General features: G+C 38.3%; 1 protein-coding gene across 1 annotated transcript in view; it reads left to right on the forward strand.

Annotated features, from left to right (window-relative positions):
• The window catches only part of lingo2 (leucine rich repeat and Ig domain containing 2), a 145,512-nt gene extending 131,686 nt beyond the window's left edge, over nt 1–13,826 (forward strand). The window contains exon 2 of the mRNA XM_060845656.1: nt 11,972–13,826. Within this exon, the coding sequence (XP_060701639.1) occupies nt 11,972–13,825 (1,854 nt within the window). The 3' untranslated portion in view covers nt 13,826. The remainder of the gene's footprint in view (nt 1–11,971) is intronic.
• The last annotated feature ends 1,927 nt before the right edge of the window (nt 13,827–15,753 follow it).

Raw genomic sequence — 15,753 nt, forward strand, 5'->3', positions numbered from 1 at the left:
TTCTTTGGCTGTAAGACTCTGTTTTCAGAATAAACTATATAGCATTGAAACGTAATATAAAATTCTATCATATTATGATCACTATTTCCCAAAACTTTACAAGGAAGTTATTAATTGTGCTTTCCTCAATCCAAAATAGCCCAATCCTTAGTTGGTTTCTCAATGTAATACTCAAGAAATCCACCTCTTTACACACTTCAAAAATTCACCCTGCACAGTAATTGTGTTGATTTGGTTAATACAATTTGTGTGTAAGTTAAAGATGCCATTTTTACTATATTATATGCATTATTTGTATGTCTCATTTTTAAAATTATGTTCTGCCCAACATTCGCACTATAGTTTGGTGACCAATTAACAGTTCCCAACAATGACTGCTGGCATTTTTATCTTTTAGCTCTGATCCAAACTGATTCAATTTAATCTATTGGTGTCACATGTATCTAAATACAGTGAAAAGCAGGCAGAACAGAGCAAACAGGGACATTGAGGTGAAAGGGTGCTAAGACAGAACGAGGCATACAGGTTATGCTGCACAGCAGGTCTGCAAGGCAACATCAACATTAGCAAGATCAACATTATTTGAGGCTAGAGAGTCCATTCATGAGTCTAATAATGGTAGGGAAGAAGCTGTCCTTGAACCTATTGGTGTATGTGTTCAAGCTTCTGTATCTTCTGCCTAATGGAATAGGCTGTAGGAGAGCATTACTAGAGTGGGAGGGGTCTTTGATGATGTTGGCAGTATTTCCGTGGCAACAAGAAGGGTAAATGGAGTTTATAAATGTAAGGTTGGCTTCTGTAATAGTCTGGAACATGCACACAACCATCTGTAGTTTCCTACAATCCTGTGCAGAGCAGTTGCCATATCAGGCCATTATGCACCCAATAGCATGCTTTCTATGGTGCGTAGAAACGTTGTTGGGGTCCTTGTGGACATGCCGAATTTCCTCAGCCACCTGAGGAAGAAGAGGCATCATTAAGCCTTTTTGGCCATTGCATCCATGTGGGAAATCCAGGACAGGATGTCATTTATCGTCACGTAAGATCATCACCTAAGATTCAACATCTTAATCCTTTGCTCTAAAATTCTTTTCTATTAATGTGTTGATCTCATCCCTGGTTCAGAGTGATACCTTACCTGCTTGTATTTTTAACTTATTCCTCTGTATCCAATCTTGACCATGCTGTAACCATTTCTCTACAATAGTAATCAAACTATAACTGCTTAATTTGTGCATTCAAATCTTTGAACCTTTTCTGAAGGCTACATGAATTTAGATAATGTCCTTTTAATTTAACATTTTTAAAATTAATCTGATCCTTATTGACGCTTGCTTTTGCTTTATCGCTTGACACTTTTCTACTTTTTATCAGTTTTGTTCTTTCTTATTTTCCCATCACTCTATCAATCTAACTGAAAATTTATGTCAACAATGTTAGTGAGCCTCCCTGTAAGAATCTTAGCCCTGGTTCTGCCAAGGTGCATCCTGTCCATCTTCTACAGCTGCCACCTGCCTCAGAAATCTGATGACTTGCCTCCTATGCCAGTTGAGTTGCTCAATTCTCCTGTTTATATGCTCACTAGCATGTCAGACTAGGAATAGTCCTGAGATTACAGCTTTAGAGGTCGTGCTTTTCAGTCTCGTTCTTAATTCATCCAACTTCATCAAGGCTTATGCTTCTTCTGATCTTGATCACAGTGAAATATAAACTTCTGATTTTGTGATCAAGTGTTTACTTTAACTTCATTAAAATGAAATGTGCCTTTTGGTTTTTGTCACAGAAGATAGACGAGGGCAGAGTGGTAGATGTTGCCTGCATGAACCTTAGTAAGGCTTTTGACAAGGCTCTGTATAGTTAGTAAAGTTAAATCAATGGGATTCAATGACAAATTACCAAATGGATACAAAATTGGCTTGACAGTGGGAGATAGAGGGTGATAATGGAGGGTTGTTTTTCAGAGATGTGTGACAATAGTCCATAGGGATCGGAGCTGGGTCCACCGTTGTTTGTCATCCATTTAAATAATTTGGATGAGAATGTAGGAAGTATGATTAGTAAGTTTGCAGATGACACCAAAATTGGTAATATAGTAGACAGCGAAGAAGTTTATCTCAGAATTCAATGGAGTCTTGATTATTTGGGCCATTGGCCAAGGAGTGGCAAATGCAGTTAATTAAGATAAATGCAAGGGGTTCCATTTTGGTAAGACGATCAAGGGTAGGACTTACATAATTCATGGGGAGTGTTATAGAACACAGATATAAGGGTTCAGGTATGTAGTTCATTTCAGCTTGCATCACAGGTAAATGAAGTGTTAATGAAGGCATTTGGCATGCTGGCCTTCCTTGCTTAAACCACTAAGTATATGGGACATCATGTTGTGATTGTACAGAATGTTGTTGAGGCCACTTTTGGAGTCCAGGTACAATTCTGATCACCCTACTGTAGGATGGATGTAATTAAATTGGAGTTGGTACAAAAAGATTTACAAAGATGTTACTAGGATTTGAGTGTTTGATTTATAAGGAGAGGCTGGATAAGCTGAACTTTTTCACTGGGGTGTAAGAGATTGAGGGGTGCCCTTATAGAGGTTTATAAAATCATGAGGGCCACAGATAAGGTGAGTATCAAGTTCTTTTCCCGAGGGTTGGGGAGTCCAAAACTAGAGGGCATAGGTTTAAGGTGAGAGGGGAAAGATTTAAAAAGGTTATGGGGGGCAACTTTTCCACCGAGGATGTGCGTGTGTGGAATGAACTGGCAGAGGATGTAGTAAAGGTAGGTACAATTACAACATTTAAATTCATTTGGACAGGTACATGAATAGGAAAGGTTCAGAGAGATATGGGCCAAACACAGGTAAATGGGATGAGTTTAGTTTGGAAAACTTGGTCAGCATGGATGAGTTGGACAGAAGAGTCAGTTTCTGTACTATATGACTCTATCATTGATATGAACATGGACCACAATCTCAGACTGTTCTCCCTTGCCCATAACAATGTCCTACAGCTGCTCTGTGACGTCCTTGACTCCTCGCACCAGAGACTGAAAGTGCCATTGCTATCCCAACCACTGTTTAACCAACTGAAATCAACACCCAGAGAAAAAGACACTAACACCTGCCTCTTGCAGCCTTTGTGTCCAACAACCCTAACCCAATTTGGAACTATAGAACAAATCTTGGAAAGAGTCCCCAGTATGTTATGAACCAGGCCAGACCCCCTCAAGACATTTCAAGAAAGGAGCCCGGACCCTACTTTTGCTGGTTGTTTTAAGCAGGTGTACAGTAGATATTCTAAGAGTGATGCAGCTGGCCCAATCACTTAGTTTTAAACAAAACAGAATTTATTTGCAAGATTACCGAATGAAACACAAACAAAAGAGAATAACTTAATCTATCTGAAAATCCAACAAGTTATCCAAATTTAATAATGTTGTTCCAAATACTTGCAACAATCCCCTTAAACACCCCTTGGCAAAAAAAAAGGAAAAATCAAACACAGAGTCTTACAGGAGAGAGATGACAGAGGATCAGCATATGCCTAATTCTTTGGGACCAGTAACTTCACAACTGACTGCTTGCTCAAACCAAAGAAAACCCAAACCAGAAAAAACTGAGCCAGGAGAACTGGCCATTCCCCTTTCATTGTGCAAGTTTTTTTTAAAGCTTAAAGGTTTCTTCAAGTAGATCAACCCCAGGCATTTCAGAACCTGTGTCTTTATAACCTCCTGAAAAAAAATACCAAGGACAACATCACCTTGTTAAAAGAGTAGCATCATCAAAAGCTGATGACTTGTGTTTAACGAGCTCTCAGAATTTCACAATTGTCTAGCCTTCCTTATTAGTTTTTGAGGTGAAGACTACATGGTTGAGAGTCAGATTTCAGTTAAGCCAGCATTGAAGCTACAAATCTCCATTCTATTGTGTACCACCCTGCAGTCATATACTGTGTCTAAAAATGGAAGAGGTAATTGTTTCTACACAAATTCAATTTTTATTCTGTTTAAATGATATGCTCCAAGTATTTCTGTGGCTCAGGAATGCTCAACTGCAGTTGATTGAGCTTCCCTAAATTTGGTATTTAAGTGAAATAGAATGCTTAGAATGCAAATAGATTGCTCAGCACCTTTCATGCTTTGTGTGTAGTGCAGTGATTAGTAGATTTACGAAGCAGACTTCATTTTAAAATAACATACCCTTTGGTATGATTCCATGAGTCAATCTATACCACATTATTCTGTATAATTGTTATAAGCACTTCATGTTCACCAAATATCAGAAGTAAGGCATTGCTGACTAAGTGAGTATTTCTCAATAGACAATAGGTGCAGGAGTAGGCCATTCTGCCCTTCGAGGCTGCACCACCACATTCAATATGATCATGGCTGATCATCCTTAATCAGTATCCTGTTCCTGCCTTATCTCTATAACCCTTGATTCCACTATCCTTGAGAGCTCTATCCAACTCTTCCTTAAATGAATCCAGAGACTGGGCCTCCACTGCCCTCTGGGGCAGAGCATTCCACACAGGCATCTTCAGGCAATGCAATACTGTGTGCCTCTCTGTAATGCTGCTTAAGAACTTTGTTGAAAGGACAATGAAGGAGGCATCCTACATACTTGTCAGCAGCTACAGGATGGATTGCACCAGAGACTATGAGTTCATAAAGTCTCTAGAATTTTTAAAGTGCCAACCGACGAGCATTTTTCTGTTTTTATTTCAGATATGTAGCATCTGCAATATTTCTTCTTTATCTCCCTGGCATCTGCAATACTGTTTTGATAAATAATTAATATGTACTACTAAATGTTTTATATACTTTATGTGCAAATATCTATGCTATATACTGACATATAAGGCAATCCTTTCTCAACCAATACCTCAATAGAATGATTTGAACTTGTTTTTCAAAGCTTTATCTTCTAACAGCAGAAGATTTCAATTCACAACCTTCTGGAAAGCTGCTGTTATAAGTTAAGCCATTTGATTTTCTAGGCTGCAAGAAATGGAAGGAAATGAATATTGAATAAAGCTGACTGCATTTGTACACTAGAATTCTATTTCCCCTGGGAAGTTCCAGTAAGAGAAAATTAGAAAAGAGTCCAATACTGTAGTTGCTGAATATCCAAAACATAAAGAGGAAGTACTGGAGAATTTCAGCAGGCCTGACAGCATCTGTGGAGAGAGAAACAGCAAAACATTTTGAGTGCAAAATCGTTGTTTTCCAGGGTTCCTTTAAAAGATGTTGCCAGCACCAGGGATGGCAGTCACTTCTGCCATATCCAGTGAATGTCAAGTTGCTTAGGGAAAAGTGTTTGATAAGATGGAAATCAGCTATGATACTTTCCATGGGAGCGGGAACAGTGATTAGTATGGCAAGCTTGGTAAAATTTAGTGAGAAAACTCACTCGAACTCAAAGTGAAAATCATTCTGCCAAACTCAGTGTGACTTCAACTTATTCAAAAAAAATGTAAGATACAGCCCTATGAGTTTGCATTTGGGATAGACTGGATAAGGAGAAACCTCAAGAACCGTCTTCAGGCTTAGACTTCAAAGTAACGCTGTTTATTATACATTAATGCTAAATTTGCTTTGGTATCCATTGGTATACCTGGCTCTGACTTGTAGTTACATTTGCTTATGTCTGTGTGCTTATGTGAGTCTTCTAGTCTAGCTTAATGCAGTCTGGTGGTGTTTTTGAGAGTGCAGTGTAGTGTCATGTGTTCTAACTCCATCTACACTGTTCTATATGTACTCAGGGATATGTAAGCAGTGACTACAGTTTATGTTTAAGGATTGTTAGTTGTGTATATGTTTGAGTGAATCTGTTGTTTGTCCCTCAATCATTGGAGTCAGCTCACACATGCTTACAAAATATGTCTTGATGAAGCAAAGACATAGTTCTAAATGAAGCTAGTGACTAAATTCTATGAGAGCAGCTTACACAATATTATACCTGTGATAATGCTGTTCCTTTAACAAGGTTATGTTGCCCTTGATTTTTTTTCAAAAGGGGTTGTAAGAGGCAGAGGTTCTGATTTGTCTGGGATAAGATCACTTTATTACAGCTAACAGATACTGCCTAAGGCAACAGACAGGGAAAAGGACTTTTAGGTTTTATTTAAACATTTGTACAATGAAAGGGGAGTGGCCGGTTCTCCCAGTTCAGTGTTCTTTCCAGTTTGGTTTAGTTTTAGCAGTTGGAAACTGTGGGGGCAAAAGAAAATTGCTGCAGTGAAAAGAGGTTCCATGCTTCAGCCAATGATCTTTGGTTGATTCCCTTTGCCATCATCTAACATCTCTCCTGTAAGAACCTGTGTTTGAATTTATCCCTTTTGCCAAGGAATGTGTTTATGAGGACGTTGCAGGAAATTGGAACAGCATCATTAAGTTGCGATAGAGTCAGTTGGGTTTTCAGATAGGTTCAGCTATTCTATACTCTGAAATACGAACAAGAGAGAACAATCAGTAGTCTGTAATAAAGTCTGTTTGTTTAAAACTGAGCAGTTTGACCAGCTGCATCACTCCTGGAATAATCACATTTCATCTTCCTAAAACAACTAAAAAGATTAGGGTCTGGGCTACCTTCTTAAAATGTTTTGAGGGGTCTGCCCTGCTCAATAACATAGTTGAGGAAACCAAGGAATTATAATCTTTCATCAAACTAAGTCTCTTTCCACCTCTCCCTCATCCATTTCCACTTTATCATGTGTATGGTGGTAATAGGGTACAGCAAAATTATTTTGGATTTCCTTCTTCTCCTCCTCCTTCTATGGCAGATGACAGAATGAATGAACTATATTGAATCTAGGTAGGGCAATCTAGCAATTATTCTTCACCCAACCATTCTTACATTTTCAAAATCAAAATACCACAGCTGTTGGACAACTAAGATTGGTGAAAAATACTGGAAACATTCAAAAAGCCAGGCAGCATTTGTGATGGGGTTGATGATGACCATTCAACAGAACTATGGTGAAGTTCCAATGAGGTCATTGTCCTGAAATATTAAACAGGACTTTTGGAGAGTCAAGGAGATTGTGAGAACCCGTGAAGTTGCTGAGTGAGACTTCAATCTTGATGTCCTGCTCAAAATGCCCAATAATTCTGTTTTTGCCAGGAGAGGGAAGGAAGCAGGCAAATCATATTGTGCATCTACCCACACCAAGTGGACTGCAGCAGTTCTAGAAGGTAGCTGACCCACCATTACCTTAAAGGCAACAAGGGACAGGCAATGAAATGCTAGCCCACCCAGCGATGTCTGGATCCCACAAGTGAACTAAAAAAAATACTCTTGATTAAGGGGAATGATAAAAGTAAGAGATCAAAAATTAACAGTGTTATCGAAAGTCAGTGCTGAGTTTAAACAGATTGCATTTGGTGTGGTAAGGACTCTAACCTGCAATCTGGGAATTGCAAACATCTATAATGATTGAAAAGCTCTTGAAGAACAGAGGGCATTAGCAATTTAGAACTAACTTAGAAACAGTCTAACCTTTATCAGTGAAAAGTAAACAAAATCTCAAACTGTTGTTTAAATTCACAGGCTTTTCAATTATTATTTAAAAAGAGATATGTGTGACAACCTGGTTAGAAAAATTCTGATCTATTCCACCCCGCCCCAGGGCTAACACAATGTCTTTATTAATGCTTGGCTGATTTCTACAACATTATTGCCTCAGTAGGGAGTCCTAGCTTCACAGTTTTATTGCCATTTCAAAGAAGTACTTTACTAATAGTTGTCTTCAATGTTGGGTATGACTAAAAGTCTGTTTCTTTTGACAGGGATTAAGAATGTAAGGAGATTTCAGGCTTTTCATGTTTTTTTTTCCTATCACAGCAAATGCTATAATACATATTTGACCCCTATTTAATTTAATCTTAATATTTTCTCCTGAGGTGTGATCATGGTGGATATGAATCAGTTTGAACAGAGGGATGAATGGGCTTGGGCAGGATAAATAGGTTTGCATAGGTTGTCAATAAATTAGTGTGGGGATTTTTATGAACCATGTGGGTAAAGGGCATGGGTTGGTAATAATCTAGTGTAGAGGGTATAAAGGGTGATTGGGGCATGTGTCAAGCCTAGGTTGGCATAGTGGGCGTGGGGAAGAAGGTGGTAGGATGGTATTTTCAATGTGTGATGAACTTTGAACTATGAGACTTTGATGGTCTAAAATTGAAGTAAAAACTGGGAAAGTCACAATGAATCCAGATGGGCCTTGAAGTTGTTTACTTTAGCCAGCAGATCCTATAGTCTGATATTCATCCAGAGGATTCTGCCTGGCTTTATTCCATACCCATGCACCTGGAGCAAGCATCTTTCCATTCAGGATAACTCATGACTTGCGCTCCCTGGCTTGAGAATGAAAGTCCTGTCCAATTATTCTAGGCTGGACATTCTGAGGAGTAGAAATCATAATTAGCATGCCACTGCACTCCTATTTTTTGATTAGGACTGGAAGAGTAGTCATATTAGACTCAAAACAATATCTTTCTGTTTCTGCAATTGGTGCACAATCTGCTAAGATTTTCCACACTTTCTGTTTTATTTGGAACTCCAGCATCCAAAGTGTTTTGTTTTTATTAAAAGTAGCAATACAGGTAAGCAAGGCAATACAACATAGATAACGCACAGGCACTTATTCCCATCTCAAGAGAATTGAAAAGGAAAGTTAGACTTATGTAGCATCTTTGTTCGACTAAACCTACAGCACTATGCATGTTTCTAGTTCCATATTATAAAATTGTATTTGGGGGCTCTGAAACAGGTGACAAAACTATTTCCAAAGGTGATACTGCAACAGAGCTTATAAGACCAAATAAAACTGAAAATATTGGAGCTCTGTTTAGAAAATTCGATATTAGAAATGACGAGGTTTCAAATGATAGGCTTGAAGGAAATGGTTCTATTCATAAGGAATCCATAACTAAAGAATCAAAATTTTTGATATTTACAAAAAACATCATGTGAAGAGTTCAGAAATAACTTATTTATCTAGAGAATGTTAGATTTGAAACTTGCTATGACAAAGAATAATTGAGAAGTATGGTAAAAATATATTTAAGAAGATGCTGATATAGTATGCACAAGGGAGAAAAGAACTGAAGACTGCTTTGATAAGGATAGATGAAATGTTGAGTGAGAGATCATAAATCCAGGCACAAACCAATCAGGCTACATGGCCTGTTTCTGCACTGAAATGTCTATATAGGTAGAACTTTTCAGGTCACCAAGGGACCAGAACAACAGGAAAATGATTTGCCTTGGCGCACACAAGACAGGTAACAAAATGTGAGAAAAATCAATACCAGGATGACTTGAAAAACTATATTTTTTTTATTTTGAAGCAAACATGCTTAATTCTCGTTGCATACATGTTGCGCCTTTTGTATGTGCATATACATTCGGTAGTAATATTAATCAATTCTAATTAGAAGTTCACAGCTTGACAGTTTTTTGTTTAGCTTAACAATGAAGAAGTAATTGTTAGTAAGTGTTCCAGTATCAGGTAGTAGATTGGTTGCACAAAGGTTGCAAGTTCAGGTCAGACTGGAGCAAGAAATGAAATTGAATTCAATTCAAAATATTTGGGGACAAGCAATAGAAAAATATAAAAGAAACTAAGGAAAACCTGCTGGATTGAATCAATTGACTTACCAAACTGCTTGAGGGGAGAAATTGACACCTAGTCTTTCCTACTTTGATTCTATTGCTATGCTATGCAGATGGTTCCAAATGCCTTATAGGAGAAATGGACAATAGTACTGCCTTGTCAGTCTTACACAAGCACAAATAAGTGAGGCAATGCTGATTTATTATGGAACACATTCACTCATGCTGGTGCAGTACTTCCAAGTGCCCATGGCTATATTGTCTGTCATTTCAATAAGACCAGTAGGTTTGAATGGACATTAGCACAGCCAAATTTTAAAAAAGTCAAAAGATTTATTTTTGTTTTACTATGAAGTACTTAAAAATAACAATACAATGGACATTGCTTTTAGTATTTTTAAAAAATTATCTTAAAATCCTCTCCAATTTATTGAATTATCCCAACTGCTTACGATCTCTTGCCCAGGCCTCAATTTGCTTCAATTTGTTAGAAACTTAATAGTCCCAAGCTACTTCAGTGCTGCAGCTGATGATAAATGGTCTTTTAAGCCAAGATCTGTAGCAAACATGTTCTGCTCCATTTAATTTGCTTCCATGTGAACTAATTTGTACAATGAATTTCTCTGATTATTTAATCTCAATGATACCTCTAATGTGCGAGTTGACTTCACAAAAGTAAGACATTAGCATGTTACGAGAAACTTATGGGAAATTCAGGTTTGATATGACTAACTCAAAGTGGTAAGGTCATTGTTTTTAACCTGTTTCTGCAAAAAGCTAACCCAGTTATTCCATGCATTGAGTTATAATCATAGGTGACGCATGTCTACAATGGAATCTGTACTGTCATCAGTAAGCAATGCTGGAAATGCATATAAATTGTGACATATAAGAACAAACCAAAATCAATATTACTTTACATTATTCACAAGCAGATGATAATTTTAGCCTTTTATTATTTCTTTGCATTTTCAGAGTCACCGAGCATGGAAATAGACCCTTTGGCTCAACTCATCCATGTCAATTAAGTTTCCTAAACTGAATTAGTCCCACTTGCTTGCATGTAGCCCATATCGTTCTATACCTTTCCTTTCCATGTACCTGTCCAAATGGCTTTTAAATGTTGCAACTTTACTCACCTCTGATACATCCTCTGATAGCTGATTCCATATTTGCACCACCTTCTTCGTGAAAAAGTTGACCCTTAGGTCCCTTTTAAACCTCTCGCCTGTCACCTTATGCATGCCCCTCATGACTTTATAAACCTCTATCAAGTTACACCTCAGCCTCCTAAGTTTTAACTTAGCAGCACAAAAAGTGTTTGATTGAAGCGTTTGTTTATATTCACTTGTTGATTGCATCAGACCTGCAACAAGAAAGCCACTGTGTAATCTGGACTGGATCCTTGTGTCTTCTGCATGTGCATTTTATCAGCTTCTTTGAAGGCAGCTTTGCCTTAATACTAGATGAGAAAATAATTGCATTGAATCATTTTATTCCATATTTTTCAATGAGGTTCATTTGTCTTGGAAAATAAAACTGTAAAGGACTGCAGAATTAAGGGGGTAGGGGAGGAGTGTAAATGTATAATTAGTCTAAAGGTCTGATGCAGTTAGATTCCAGGTCTTGTGGGTCAGGAACCAGATGATAAACAAGACAATCAGAAGTTGATTTTCCTCATGCTTATTCCTCCTGCTGTTTTGAGCAACTGGTAATCCTTGCTTAACCATCACAATTTCTGACTGTGAAGAAAGAGATTAGATATAGAGACAAAGAAAGAAGCTCAATTACAGGTAGTCAGGTAGCAAAAGACTGAAACTTTAAAGTGAGGCAGTTCCACTTTAGACATGGAGCACAATGGTGAAAGGTTGCTCTGTTAATGTAAAATAAGACTGCCCACCAGTGTGGAGCAGTGTTTTGATTTTGTAGTTTCACATACAAAACTAAATTTTACCAGTGAACCAAAATGTTTCTGAGCACATTTAGTTTTGTTTTGTGCATCCTTATAACTATGGAATGTCTTAGTCTATTGAATTAAGTCTCTTGCGTTGATTCAAAGAGATTTAAAAAAAAAGAATGCAAGAAACATCCATTCCAAATCACAGGAAAGTTTAATTGTAACATTGGTAGATCCAGCTATTCTACAAGTAGTTATAGTGAGTCAAACTTATAAAAGTAAGAGACTCATCTGGCTTATGGTACAGATTACTATCGCTGAACTGACAAGTTATTGATGGCAGATGTTAATTCGTATTGTTCAAAAGCTGCATCAGAATCATTTAATAGTACTAACAGCCAACGACTTGTTTCAATAACTAAAGTTTTTTTATTCTTTTCTCTCCTCTGGCCTAGGCCATTGACAGAATGGTCGACTGCATCAGCAAAGTCATGCTTCACACAGTGATATCGTGTTGGCAGCCCTTTCTAGGTCTGGCTCTCATCATTGTTCTCACTGGGTCTACAATGGGATGTCCAGCCCGATGCGAATGTGCTGCACAGAACAAATCCGTCACCTGCCATCGCAAACGCTTGACTGTAATCCCTGAGGGTATTCCTATTGAGACCAAAATATTAGACCTGAGCAAGAATAAGCTGAAAAACATCAATCCGGATGAGTTCTCATCATATACCTTACTGGAAGTAATAGATCTTAGTGAAAATATAATAACAATCTTGGAACCTGGATCTTTTAGTAATCTTTTTAACTTGCGCTCCCTACGCCTCAGAAGTAATCGCCTAAAACTCATCCCCCTTGGCGTTTTTGCTGGACTGTCTAACTTGACAATGCTGGACATCAGCGAGAACAAAATAGTCATTTTGCTGGACTACACCTTTCAGGACTTACACAATTTAAAGTCTCTTGAAGTGGGGGATAATGATTTGGTTTACATTTCACACCGAGCCTTCAGTGGACTGGTTGCACTTGAACAGCTAACCCTCGAGAAATGTAACCTTACAGCAGTGCCAACAGAAGCACTGTCTCACCTTCACAATCTCATCCGTCTCCGGCTGTGCCACCTCCACATCAATGCCATCCATGCGTATTCTTTTAAAAAGCTGTATCGATTGAGATACCTGGAGATTGATCACTGGCCTCTGCTCGATGTATTGCCTGCCAACAGTCTTCATGGTCTCAATCTTACCTATCTGTCCATCACCAATACAAACCTATCTGCAATACCTTATGGGGCATTCAAGCATCTAATTTACCTTGCATACCTGAATCTGTCCTACAACCCAATCAGCATTATTGAATCGGGCATGTTGCAGGACTTAATACGTCTTCAAGAACTGCACCTGGTTAGCGCACAGTTACTCACCATTGAGCCTCGTTCCTTTAAGGGGCTGCATATCTTGCGGGTTTTAAATGTGTCTCATAACCTGTTGGACACTCTGGAGGAAAGCGTTTTCCAATCTGTGAAAAGCATCCAAGTGCTGTGTATAGACCATAACCCACTGGCATGTGATTGCCGGCTTCTGTGGATCCTACAAAGGAAAAAGATGCTGAGGTTTTCAGAAGAGCAGCCAATTTGTGCCTCACCAGAAAACATCAAAGGAATGCGATTTAAAGATTTCAATGACCTTTACCTGCCCAGCTACTTCACTTGCCAAAAGCCCCAAATACGTGACAAAGGTCTACAGCATATAGTGATCAATGAAGGTCAAGTGGCCCAATTGATTTGCCGTGCTGATGGTGACCCTCTCCCAGTTATCTCCTGGCAGTCTCCTCACAGAAGGCTAATCACCTTCAAGTCCAATGGGAGGGCGACAGTGCTAGGAGATGGTACACTGGAACTCAAGTTCACCCAGGTTCAGGATAGTGGAGTCTACATGTGCATTGCAAGTAATGCTGCTGGGAATGACAGCTTCTCAGCAACGTTAGTTGTGAAGGGACTTTCTGAGAATCTGCATGGGAACAGGAGCTCTCTCTACATGACTGAGGTAAATGACACCCAATCCAATGGGACACATGTGTTCATGACAGTTTCACTGGACCTCAAGACTATATTGGTGTCCACGGCCATGGGTTGCTTCACGTTCCTTGGCGTGGTGTTGTTCTGTTTCCTACTTCTCTTTGTGTGGAGTCGGGGGAAGGGCAAGCACAAGAACAACATCGATATCGAATACATTCCTCGTAAGACTAACGGAGCCACAGCTGATACCGAGCAAGGAGGCACAAGGAGGTTCAACATGAAGATGATATAGAACCAACAGTAAAAGGCTGCACTTCTAAAAAATAAATGCAAGAAACCTTTATGCTGTCCGCTCATTATGGGGCCAAATGTTCCCTTAGAGAATGCTTCCTGGAATGTCTCACAACCAGGGAGCTGGTATCCTCTGATGGTACAACAACAAATGGTTCGTCACGGCAACTGGGGATTCGGGGTTGCTTTTCTGGTGCCCGTGCCTTGAATTGAAATGAAGGAAATACCAGTGAATACTGGAATTCTTTCACTAACCTGATTTAAGTGACAGCCCATGTTGCACATCTGTAATAACTAATCTTACTGGGAAACTGCTTGTTCAAGTGAATGTGGAAATCATTTGACATTTTGTATAAAACTGTACTAATCCAGAAGAAATGGAAGGTGGAGATCTTCAGTAAAGCATCAGTGGATTTCCACATGGACAAATTAATGTTGGTGAACCCCCCCAAATCAGTGTGGATTGTATTGCAAAACACTGAGGGGATTGATTGGAGTGGGTGGCTGGAGATGATAAAAGATAAAGGGAGGGAGGGAGGGAGGGAAGGGGGAAGGGCTGTACTTTTTAATGGAAGTCATTTTTTTTAAGCAATATGAATGGAGTGTTTCTTGGTGTACAAGACATGCCAGCATTGGACTTGGGCAGAATAAGCAGTGCTGAAACACAGGCCCAAACTATATGCTTTGTATACCTACAAGTTCATAAGGCTATCGTACAATGACAATATTTCGATGTGAAAACTTAACTTCTCCATCAGATCTAAATGCAAAATAAACTTCAAAAATTGGTGAAGAAATTTTAAAACAATTGGAATTTTATACATACATTGGTTTATTTTTTGCATTGATTATGGATACACATCATGTGGTATCAAGATTATGTAAGTATCTGAATGAGAAAAATTCCAAAATCTAGATAATTCTAAAGTGGTTAATGTTGTTGATAATTCCATAGCTCTGCTATCTCCATCCTATCAGAGCCCCATTTCTGGAGAAGTAATTTCTTCCCTGACTTTAAATTTTCCCACATCCATGATCAACAGTAGTCTGCCAAAACTTGATGTCCAGATTTCAGCACGAAGAGTGGTCTACTGGAAAAGTTACAAAAAGCTTATTAGTGCCCATTAAATCTATGTCCTTTGGCATTTTGTGAAGTTGATGGGCTACTGGGTAGAAATTGATAATTGAAACTTGGTAAATGTTGGCCATCAGCTATTTTAGCTTTCAGAGTCGGAAAGTGTGCACTTTCCACTTTTCCAAATACATCTCAGCCCAAAGCCAATATCCCAATGGAAACCACACATTTTATATTTCCTCCACTCTCCAATCAGACAAATCATGATTGTGACTGGAAATGTTTAATATAAGACAGATAATGCTAAAGGATTGGTTAACTATTTTGAATTCTACCTCCTTGCAATGCAGAAATATGGAACTAGATTATGTGGAGTTCCATTTAATTGTCTAGAAACATGTTGAGGATGATACTGGAAGCAGAAAAAAAATTGTAACTCAATTCTAGAAAAGGTAATTCAACCTAAAAGAAAAAGCAGTAAATTTTCAGTGAAGGTTGCTAAAAATAAGGAATTAAGGAACAATTGCTGAATATAAACAATGAAAACAACAGAAAAAAGATTAATGTAATTATTGATAAATTAGGTAATGAAGTATAAATTTTTAAATGGCAAATGATAAATTAATTATTCAATGTCAGCAAAGGACCATAGAGATCTTGGTTGATCTATACTTTAACCCATTCTAACCTTTGTTCTACATTCCTTGATACTTCACTACAATAAAAGATCTATCCATCTCGGTCTTAATGATTTGAATTGACTCAGCATTCCTCCCTTGGAGTTCTAAATTTGTACTACTTTGTCGGAAAAAGTATTTCTACGTTTCGCTCCTGAATGACTTATAATATTAAAA

This window comes from Hemiscyllium ocellatum, chromosome 2, assembly GCF_020745735.1.
Source record: "Hemiscyllium ocellatum isolate sHemOce1 chromosome 2, sHemOce1.pat.X.cur, whole genome shotgun sequence".
Taxonomy (NCBI): domain Eukaryota; kingdom Metazoa; phylum Chordata; class Chondrichthyes; order Orectolobiformes; family Hemiscylliidae; genus Hemiscyllium; species Hemiscyllium ocellatum.